General features: G+C 36.7%; 1 protein-coding gene across 1 annotated transcript; it reads right to left on the bottom strand.

The window, feature by feature from the left end:
* Nucleotides 1-287: 287 nt before the first annotated feature.
* On the bottom strand, nt 288-8,620 carry LOC104888736 (purple acid phosphatase 23). The gene is made up of 7 exons (XM_010673785.4): nt 8,165-8,620; nt 7,375-7,566; nt 5,272-5,608; nt 3,262-3,479; nt 2,969-3,159; nt 962-1,243; nt 288-706 (listed from the first exon to the last, which is right to left on the bottom strand). Exons 1-7 carry the CDS (start codon nt 8,430-8,432, stop codon nt 572-574), a joined length of 1,623 nt encoding a protein of 540 aa, XP_010672087.2. The 5' UTR covers nt 8,433-8,620; the 3' UTR covers nt 288-571.
* Nucleotides 8,621-11,794: the final 3,174 nt, after the last annotated feature.

Below are 11,794 nucleotides of genomic sequence, written 5' to 3'. Positions count from 1 at the left end.
TACGCCATAGAACAACCATAAGGAAATGCAGACAGAAAAGGAAATGCATTGACTACGCACATGTAGTTGAGAACCTCTGCTATTACTTGCATCCTGCGTTTATGATAGTGGAGATGACAGAAACAAACAGATCAACAAAACATTGAAATAGCTGCATAACCAAAGAGAGGACAAAGCAAAAGGATAAACATAATCAAGGTCATTAACATTAGTTATCAGCTCGGTATCCAGCATAGATTGCTCAGAGAATTATAAATTTCTTTCACTACAGAATATGACAATGCATGTAAAAATCTGCAAATACATACGTTTATTTTATAATTCTTCATACGTTTCCAAACAAATGCGAACACTTTCCTTCTCACAGCCACCAATGCATGCATATGAGTGATTTGACCATCAGTTTGTTTAGGTATTAGTAGATAATTCATTATTTGAACATAGATAATGAAATAAATTTAACCAAATCTCACATGATAATTTTTGTTAAAAAGTTAGCTAAAATGAAATCACCAAAAAATTAAGTGTTATTAGGAAAACAGAGGTAGTATTGTTCGTTAAGAGCTTAGCCTCAAGGAATTACTTGCCCACTGGGGGTGCACAACTGTGGCTGTCGCACAATATATATCTGATCACCTCGTACATTATTACTGAAGATATCCTGATTTCTGTGCCAAGTCCATAATGCATGCGTAGAATTCAGAACCTGCATCAGTAATGAAACAATTGCAATCTTTTCTAAAAGGGGAATATATAGATACATATAACTTATAACAGTAAGAGATCCATACATACGACACAAAGAAATTCCTGCAGAAGGTAACGACAATGTTCTACCAAATGAATGACCATGAGCAGCCATGTATAGAAAAAGAAGAGTATATTGACACCAAGTTACACTGCGTGCCAACGGAATATCATTTGAGTTTAAAGAGGTTACTAGATAGGCTGTCAGACGTACCTCAAGTATTCCATGGCCAAAACTGCTTTCCCTGTATGCACTCCACTCAGGCTGTCTGTCCCAACAAAATTTACCCTCTGCAGCACCTGAAGAATAATTTAAATGGCACACTGGTCCAATTTCAGGCACGTTATCTCCAGGTTTCGGGCACTTCCCTGGGTCGTCAGCATGATCAACATCAACTTGCTCAATATTCCCACCGTCTCCGACCGTTATGTAAACAGGACCACATGGATTTAATGTGTAATTATAAACCCGATTCATCCGCTCATATGCGTGAACCTGAGAGAACATAGATTTTGTTAGAAGGTCAGTTACCAAGAGCTTACAATTTTGTATATGAATACGCTTTGTGTAATAGATTCACGTAGGGGAAGACATTTTTGGTAATGCACATTAGTTTGTTATGTGTTAGCTTGAGGAACAAGTAACTAAGTTAGTTAGAGGAGAGAGTAGGACAATCCTCTATAAATAGAGGAGAGTAGGGAGAAAGAAAACCGGTTGAACGCTGATGAGTTTTTTCTGGGTGAACTTTTTAAGAGTTCTATTGGGAGAGAGCAACCATCTCGAAAGCTTGTATTTATCTTTTATTATTAGTTTTTCAGAAAATTGTCAATCCAAATCTGATTTTCCTTGTTAAATCTTGTCCTTAATCAATCAAGTAATGTCGATTCATTACACTTCGTCAAAATATGTTGATTATTGTCTTCTCAGTCAACGCTAAGAATGATGCAGCACTCTTCAATCAGATTCCATCTAAAGTTGTTGCTACTTGTTACCATTTCAGAAAATAATCTTACAAATACTATTTTAAAATACTTGACACGCTTCTCCGAGCACGCTTGCCAACATATAACTTTAACTATTAATATCTCTAATTCTCTACATGTAAAGTGAGTAAAACTTATAAAAAGTTGATATTCTGAAAGTATATATCGAGACGAATATAACAAGATCACACATGCCTATCTCTTTCCTTATGTGAAAATCACAAAACACGGTTAAAGGAGAGTGTTAATAATGAAAAGTCAGACCGTGTCATCTACTTTGAGACAGAAGTATTAGTTCTCTCCGAATAGTTATAAGCTATAACAAACACAGGAATGGCTATCTTACATTAATACCATAAAAAAATGTGTAGATTTTAGGCTCTATGTGATTGAATTTAAAATCATTATCAATAGAAAATGATTTTCAAAGAAAAACCTATAACAAGGGAAAACACAATTGTAAACTTGTTTACATCTGTTTAGTTTCCAAGAAAAGTTAGAGAGAGAAGGAACTTGAACATGAAGGGGAGAGGATGATCAGGAGAGAAGAGAGAAGAAGGTAAGATAAAGAGAAGAAAATGTGATTTTCCTTCTTGTAAAAAGGAAAACGTTTTTCATCCTTGGGAGACTATTTTGTACCCTTGAGGAATCTATTTTCTTTCCACCATTCACAAACCTATGGGAATGGCAAAATACTCTTCCAAGAAAACATTTTCCTCCCAACCCAACCCGCTTTTGCATTATTAGCTGATAACATTGAAAATCATATCTTGCTTATCAGAAAACTCTACAATCAAAATTCAGCTGAGATCTAAAGTGAAAGTGGTGTAGCCAGCTATTACACATGTCCAAAAACAAGAAAGAGACACAAATTTGAAGTCATGACAATCTAATATTTCTCCATGGCAGAGATAAATGGCTTTAAAAATATGCGTGCATGAGCCAATTATGGACTCCTATTAAAGAGCCAAAGTTCACAAAGTTATGAGTAGTATGTGTCCAGATGAATAGGAGTCAATGGAGCCAGAAACTATTATTCTTGCAAAAACATTTGTAGAAGATCAAGGGCATAGTATGCAAAATTAATTGACACACATCTTCAATACCAAGCAATATGTAGAAGCTCAGAAAAGAAAAAGACTTCCATTTATGATTTATGTCAAAGGTAAAACATGGGAAAACATGGATTTCTGCACAATTTTTATTTCTTTCAAGAAAATCTCTTCTGTCAACTTACATGACCAGAAAAGACAATGTCAACACCATGCTGGTAGAGGAGCGTTTCCAGTTCTTGTCTCATGCATTCGAATTCCTGATAATGCGATGAATAGCTATTATACCAAGGAGGATGCCAGGCAGCAACCAACCAAGGTGTTACTTCTCGGTTGACTTTTTCTAGGTCTTTTAGAAGCCAAGCATACTGCGCACCTACAATGTAAGTGTGAAACATGACCAATCACACTTCTTATACCAATGATAAATCAAATGAAGAGCCAAAAGTTGCAGTTAGATGGGAAGTTTAAAACTCACTCGTCTTATGGTAGTCCACGTAAGCTCCCAACATGATAATATGTATACCTCCAGCATCAAAAGAGTAATAGAAATTAGTTTTTGAGCCACTTTCATCTGAAGGAACTGCAAACCTTGTCAGATACGATTTAAATGTTATCCCAGCAGCTTGAGGCTCTATCTCATGATTGCCTTCAATTACCATCATTGGGACTCTTGAGATTAAAGGCGCCATAAACCTAGATTCAAGATCCAAAATCATGTTCTTTAGAAATGATAACTGGAAACATCTCTAACCATCATACGAGGCCATTCTTATTATTTGCTTTTTACAAGCATCTCACGTAAAAGCTTTTCATCCTATTTCATTCCAGGAGGTATAGATTTAATCAGCAAATTATTTAAGATGGTGCTTCCTGAACAGTTGGGAACTAGTACATAGAAGGATAGAAGTATAATCTTTGTTAAGAGCAGATTTAACAAGAAGCATGTCGCTTATATAACTGACATTTAAATGGAACTTATTTTGGGCACTCCAAGTGGGGTTCTTCATTGAACCCAGGATCACAAAAAGGCCCAACTGGACCCCCTAGCTCATTCAAGTCCAGGGCCACATAACACAGGTCACAAAGGTGACACAATATCAATTCCCCTGGTAATCTAGAAAATTATTACTCATGGCAGTACACCACTGGATACTTGTATGAATAGTTGTAAAACAATAGCATTATGGACCTTCTTAAGTTAACCTTAACAATCTCTACCAAGGTAGAACCTCCCTCCAGGGATTGCTGTTGTTGCTGCTACAGCTGCTTTTATTATCAGGGAGCATATGTTAAACATATATCAGCTCTATACTCTTATGGTGAACATATTCAAGGTGCCATAGAAAGATTCTCACGAAAGTTCATATATGCCCTAGAAGAAGACAGAAGACAAAGTAAAATTTAGGAGCATCGCGATAATAATTACTTTTCACTTTGGAAGTTGAGAATTAAGATCAAGAAACTATGCCATAAGATTCCATCTAAAGAAGGGATTATGTCCGAACATAAGAAAAAGCAAAACAAAAAGGAAAAACATGCACTTGCCTGTGATGTATATGTTTCATAAGCAAAGTTAGGCCCATCTAATCAACAGACAGAATAGACTTAAGAGAAGAATTCATTAACAGGCAGACTTCACCAATAAAGCATAACAAGACCAAATATATTTCGATTTTGGTGACTCATCACCAATTGGCATTAGAGTTAATGTAATATTGAACCACCTCAAGAAACATAGTTTGTGGCATCACATTGGGGAAAGAGCATTAAATTTGCATGTCAGAATCATTATTGGTGCCAGAGGTGATGCCATATAGACCAGGTAAGAAGTTGTTTTGGTTTGTAATTATAAAATCATATTTGGATGTTGATCACATACAACTCAGGTTATTAGCAAGTTCAGTGGCTCGTGGCTGTAGCAATCTGGTTGCAGGAAGCTACTCCATCAAAAGAGTCGATACCGAGATGAGAACAAAATCTCTTGAAATTGGTGCATAACAATGCCATTACCCCAAACCACAAGGTACTTCATTCTTTGGCTTGCTATATATGAAATCTTAAGTCTTAACCATGGCTGATAAATTTTTTCCAGTGGGCCCCTATATTAGCTCCATGGCTCCATCCTTATTTGCCAAACAGAGAAATATCAATTTGCCCGCCAATTGCTTAACTTTTGAAGTGATAAAAAATGTGATGTAAGAACCACAACTTCTATCTTCAAGGAGAAAGGTCACTCTAATACTCCCCACAAGTTATATCTAGAAAATAGAACATCAAGTAACCTGAAAACCTGATCCTCTTTTTAAGTGGACTTCATGATCAGTAAATTCAGTACATTCCTCTAGAAGGGGTCATCATGGGTACAAATCTCCACAAAAAAAAAAAAAAAAAAAAAAAATCGTGTTTTTGCAATCACAATAAAATGGAATCAGGAGAAAAAGCTTTCATGAGTACGGCTGTCAAAGTACCAATAGAGAAGAATTACCTTCCCCAACCATCCCACCGCGGTTGATATGTCTCTCTAATGGGCGCATCAGGAAATGCACAGGAATAGCACGAAGCTCCTTTCCCACCGGTTGTACGATACTGATTTGCATAAGTCAAGTCACCAACCATCAGTATTAGTGATGGATCATTCAGAGTAACATGATCAATAGTTGTTGAAGTATTGTGGGTCAGACCCAAGTCTCCAATGAGAGCTATGCGTCTTGGATACACATCAGGTCCAGGCAAAGGTAAAGTTTCGAAGGTATGCTCCTGACTCATGGCAGGGATGGAACTGTCCCCACACTTGTAGTAATATATTGTTCCAGGTTCAAGACCTACATTTAAGACATAGCAAGTACTTAACAAAGCTTACATTAAGAAAGTAGAACCAAGCATTTGGCTGTACTCTATCACCATCATTAATAGATAACCTTCTCTCTTCTTTTTTTTTTTTTTTTTTTTTTTTTTTTTTTTTTGCTGCATATCTAGATGCTGCAACAAAAATTTGGCTCCATTTACAAATGCCATTTTAATAGCCACAAGTCATAGGTATATCATCCTTCCCACCAAAAGTGAGATCTTCTGTTTAGTTATAAACTAATAAAAACTTTCTTTTGTAATCAAATGCAGCCAAATTCTATGCTCGTGTTGCTTAATAAGCCTTCCTCTGTCATTACTAAGATAAACCTAGCATGCATGTACTATAAAATACACGTGGATTTTCGCAGCCAAAGGGTGAGCTTCTGTCATTACCACGATAATACCACATGAAGAGTCTGGATGGTCCTAATTTGGTAAATTCTATGAACAACAATATGGTTCCTTTCGAAATGATAAACCTTTGGATGATTGAATACAAGTGAAATCTTTAACATCTGGTTTCGTGGAATATATGTACTAATCTTATAAACATTTTCCTCTACTACATTGAACAATGCATATTCTTTCTACTTTCCTTAGAAAAAAGTTTAGAGAAAGTAGAATATCACTTTACCGTAAACGTTAAAGAATCATATTATTCATAAATGTCCATTTTATAGCTGCCCTCCAGAGGTAACTCAGTTAAGCCTAACTATTACTAAAGCTAACACTAATCCTTAGCAAATATCAGGCAAAAAAATGCTGAGGACAAGATATCAAAGTACTGCATAATTCCAAAGCTGAAAAAGTATTCGATTTAAGAGATAGATATCCAATTTGAGTAGGTGGATCTTTCCAGGTTCTAGAAGTGTTTGTTCTTGAAGTTATTCTTGAAGAGTTCTTAAGCTGTCGATGAGAGGTGACGAGAACTTGTGCTCTTGCATTCCTTTTGTTGATAAATTGAGCTTACCAAATAGAAAGGTCAACTATTCCTGTATCCTGTGGTTCTCAAAGTATTTGGTGGCCAACTTTCAGAAGTGCAAGACTCATCATAAGCACTTGACTATAGGAGACAATAAGCTTCAGCTCAACTCATAACTAGACTCAAGCTCTAGGCCTTATCGATTACCTTGACCTCACGTAACGAGTTGCAACCAAGCTACTCTTGTTCAAGTTAAAATATTCCTACTCGATATTTTGGTAATACTTCAAGATCCTCTAAGAAGTGACTCATATGGATTAAGTCTACGTGGTTGAAGTGGAGAGAAACAAGTGCTTGTGACCATAGACTTTGCCAATTTGTCACTAATTTAATCTATATTATATTGTTTATACCTGTCAAACTCATTCAGACTTTAATCTATATCCCTTAGTCACTTTAGACTCAGATTTATCCCTTCATCATTCACATATTTGTGGGTATCTGTACTTGAAAAAGTCCTTTTTAGTGAGTATTTGAAATTCAAGACTCCACTTAAGATTTTACTCACACTTTCTTCTTTATCGGCACATATGCGGAGATTTTTGTTCAGATTTTGGCCAAGAGTTTTGCCCAAACATAGGATAAACACACCCTGGAGGTTGGCTAAAATTCAACTTCCCAGAAGAGGCACCAGCTTCTTAGAGAAAATGAGCTCAATGACTCACTCAAAGAACAAACCTCGAAAGCTTACTGAAACAAATTAAAATCACAAACAACTCAAGCAAGAATGTACATAAAAGAACAAGGTTATATTCATACCTTCAAGTCTAACATGATGAATAATGCCAGAAGTATAATTCAAGAGACCTTCAAAAGGATATAGCTGGCTGTAAACCATTGCAACCCCATTTTTCTTAATGGTATAACTCCCACTCTCTTTCCCACACCAAACTTCACTACCAACATTTGATGGATCCAATGCTGTCACATTCTCACCAATCTGAGCATCCCCTATAATAGATGAAACAAAGCCAAAATAACATTCAGAATTAACCAACTCTTTCAACAAATACGCGCCCCCCCCCCCCCGAACAAAACTTGTTCATATCACAAACAAATTTCAGTCACTTTTTCTGAGCATTAATAATTTGTTGTACAACATATGTCATACATTATACAATTTTGTTTTTGGCTTTAGAGAGCAACTAAGTATACTGATGTAGACGAGATTCAATCTACCACGCCCACAAGAATTTATCAACTAGGTAAGACGACAACCACACTGGCTATCCAACATTAGTAATGTCATTTACAAACTTACTTTTACTTTCCTATATAATCTTACTGCAGTTATTTACAAAATTGTGACGGTATGAACGGGAAAGTATTCCTCAAGGGTTTGAACTAGGAAATCAAACAAGACCCCACATGACTGTACTATTCATTACCCAAAAATCACAATAGATAGTGAAAGATGGTGGGTGAATACTGAATAGTGTAAAAATTCCATTGTATTTGTTGCAATAGAAAAAGAACATAGGAAGTATTAGTTATCGAACAAAATCAAGGAAAATGGCAAAAAATAAAGAACAAAGGGAGGAGAGAATACCAGTAATCCAAGAGACCCACATTGAAGAAGGTGAAGAAAGAGCAAGTGAAATTTGTTCTGGAAAAAACCCACTTACATTTCTTCTTAATCGAGGATGATTCATTGGCAAATCAGTGCTACCTCGTCGTAGTGATGGATCAAAACGACGAGTTTTGGGTTCAGAAGGGCCTTCCAAAGTTGTGGGTATGTTGTTCTGTGCAGTAACTCTAATTTCTGCTAAAATGATAAAGAAAATGAGGGCCCATAAAAATAGGCTGAAGAGTGACATCAATTTGATATGAATTTTGGTGGTAGATATGGTGGTGTGATGATGGTGGTTTTGAAGGAACAAGAAAGAAAGAGACGAAGGTGGGAAGTTGGGAGTTTGAGTACTCCATTGCTGATTGCTTCACTATAATTGCAAAGGAATGAGTTCAGAAATTGGGTGATGGTTTACTATATTCCGAATATTCGTACAATTCGTTTCGTGGTAACTGGTATACAACATTATATATGGGCCTATGTGGAGCAAACAGCCAATCAGCCAATAAAATTGATGAGTCATAAAAATTTGGAAAAATGGTAGATAAGTTAGTATTTGAGTTGTTAACTAAAGATAAGTCAATTATACTTATTATAGTCTCTCTCCATTTATTTTTTTCTTGCCCGTTTTTTGACCCGCTCAATATTGATCCAGTATCGCCTTGTTTTAATGCGACCTATTTTATCCCAATCCGTTTTGACCCTTTATGAGGTGACCATTTTATGACCCGACACGCCTCATTTTTTCATCCTCATCCTCATTCCCCTAGTGAGTCTGAAGTTCATCCACATCCCCATCCCCACCCCCACCCCCACCCCCACCAAGTAGGGATGGCAATGGAGCGAGTCTTGGTCGGGTCCACTGGACCTAGACCCATACCCGTTTTATTTTTTAACAGACGCAGACCCGCCCCAGACCAGCCGGGTCTAGATTTTTTCAGACCCAGATTTGCTGGGTCTAGCGGGTCCACATCTCCTAATTGGGTCCTAAATGGATCCTTCTTAGTTTTACGTTTTCATCACATTTTTTAATATATGTAATTAAAAAATTTCGCCCTACTATATATAGGTCATGTATCCATGGTTAAAGCATTAACTAAATAAAATTTTAAAAATTAACTCATAAAATCTTAAAATGTTACAACTTACAAAGTTACAAGTCTTAGATGGAGTTAAACACTAACGAGTTCACAAAATCACAACTCATAAAACATTAGAATTTAGTTTTAAATAAAATTCTAATATGTAAATGGGTATGTCGATCGGGTCAGGGTCTAGCATATGTGGACCCGGGCCCGACCCATGATTTTGGAACCCGAACTCGACCCGGACCCATTGGTCTTAAATTTATGGACTTAAACCCTTATAAATGGGTCGGGTTGTGACGAGTCTGGATCGGATCCAAGCCCCATTGCCATCTCTACTACCAAGTACAAAAATAAAACCATCCCAACCCACCAGACCACCACCCACGTGGGTATCCATCCCCGCCTTCCCCGCTCCACCATCCACCCAATCTCCACCCCAAATTTGCCAAATAATACTTATGTAATAATTAAAATTTTAATACTAAAAAAAAATATAATCAAAAGAAAAAAAATAAATAAGAGTTATGAACTTTTTAATAGTTTAAAACTTTTATATGTTATGGAGTAATTTCAAATTTAATATTACATATTATTAAAATTTGTTACCTTTTGAATGTGCATGAGGTGGGTTGGCTTGGGTTGGAATGGGGCGCGGAGGGCGGGGATGCAGTGGGGCATGCTGGTAGGGTGGGAATGGAGAGGGTAAAAATACAAAATCCACCCCGCCCAATTATCCATAGAAATTACGATTTTCATTCCCATCCCCGTTCCAACACCCACCAAACCAAGACCCATCCCCGTCCCTTTTAGTAGAGATGGAGCAAGTCTCCTTTTTGATACGCCTCACTAACATCTTTAATTCCATTGTTATTATATTTTTTTTATACTTAGCATAAGCAAAATTGTAATGAAATAAATTTGAAAAATTTGATAGGAATGTACAGTCCCAATTATGGGCGTTCAGCCATTTTTAGCCCCGACTAAAGATTATTTTTGAGTGGTCCAAACTATATATCATTTTTGCTGAAATTTGTCCCAACAAGTTATTGACTTGCTACAACAGGTAAAACGCGCTTTTTTTTTAATTTTTTCCCCGCAACCTTTTTATTCTTCCTCCTCCACCTCTTCTCCCTCCTCTCTCTACCACGTCCTTCTCTCTCCTACACCCTACCTCATAACCGGTTGGAGGTTTACTTCCTCTTCTTCCTCCTTTTTTCTCTCTCCTCCCTGCCACTCCCTCCTCTTACTCTTCCCCTCCCTACCAAAGAGTCCACCCCCGAAGCCCCATTCTCTACTATTACCCCTAATTTTCTTTGCTTTGCTTCGATTTCTTTGCTTTTTTGCATTAAATTTTTTTGCTTTTTTGCATTGATTTTTGAAGTAGCATTAGGATGGTTCTAAGGGGGAGGGAATTTTTTGGGTGTTAGGGGAAAGGGAAAGGGAGGGATTTCGAGGGTGGCCAGGGAGGCGGAGTGGAGGAGGAAGGGGATTTCGAGGGTAGTTTGGGAGGGGCGTAAGAGGGGGAGGGGTGGCTGGGGAGGAGTGGTATTTCGAGGGTGGTTGGGAGGGGTGGGGATGGGAGGGGAGTGGGAATGGGATTTCGAGGGTGGATGGGGAGGAGGGCGGAAGAGGTAGTAGGAAGGAAAGAGATAGGAGAGAGAAAAGAAAGAGGGAAAGTGACTTGAGAAATCTTTTTTTAAAAAATTTAACCTGTTAAACAAGTAATTGATAAGTCACCTGAGACCAATTTTGGCAAAAATGATATATAATAATTTTTAGTTGGGACTGAAATTTGGAACGTCCATAGTTGGGACTGTTCCTATTAATTTTTCTAATAAATTTACATGGTATAACTATAGGAAGACATAAAGTTACATGAGATGAAATTCTATGAAAGATTTCAACTCACTAAATAATTCATAACAGAAACAAGAACTGGCCCCACTGCAATCAAATTCGACCCTTTACAATTTACAAGTTGTAACCAATTTTTTAACAAATTATACATTATTAAAAATAAAATATACTAACAACTTTATTTACAAGCTCTACAAATAGACACCCATATTGTATCATATGTTCTCAAAGGGACATAGACACCTGTATTGTTATACTTTTGTTTACAACAAATTCATTATTTTGAAAATTCATATTGCTATAAAATCCAATAGTATGTGAGTTATTGGTATGGATATATAGGAATGAGAAAGAGTATGGTTAAAAAGTAGAAGAGTGAAATTTACATGTTTTTTGGTTATTAGTTGAATGAGGATATTAATTATTTTTACGGGTGATAGAATATATAAGGAAGAAGAGTGACAAAGTGTTTGTAGTTCATCCACTCCTAAAAGATTGAATTTTGATTGGTCAAGTTTTGCAATTTATTAGGGGGGAAGAAGTATACAACAAGTCAACAACTTAATTAACCAATGAACATATTCTTAGAGAGTACACATCATCCGACCCAATACAAGTACTTCTTGTTCAAAATATAGCAATTATATTCGGACACAAAGAGCAA

This window comes from Beta vulgaris, chromosome 3 (assembly GCF_026745355.1).
Source record: "Beta vulgaris subsp. vulgaris cultivar EL10 chromosome 3, EL10.2, whole genome shotgun sequence".
NCBI classification, from domain to species: Eukaryota; Viridiplantae; Streptophyta; class Magnoliopsida; order Caryophyllales; family Amaranthaceae; genus Beta; species Beta vulgaris.
Note: the sequence above shows the minus strand (reverse complement) of the source record. Positions and strands in the feature narration are given on the sequence as shown.

Coding starts and splice junctions, on each gene's coding strand:
- LOC104888736 (XM_010673785.4), bottom strand. CDS start 8,432: ATGTCACTCTTCAGCCTATTTTTATGGGCCCTCATTTTCTTTATCATT. Junction 3,480..5,271: donor CGGTGGGATGGTTGGGGAAG/GTAATTCTTCTC, acceptor TCTTGAATCTAG/GTTTATGGCGCCTTTAATCT. Junction 1,244..2,968: donor ACATTGTCTTTTCTGGTCAT/GTAAGTTGACAG, acceptor ATGTTCTCTCAG/GTTCACGCATATGAGCGGAT.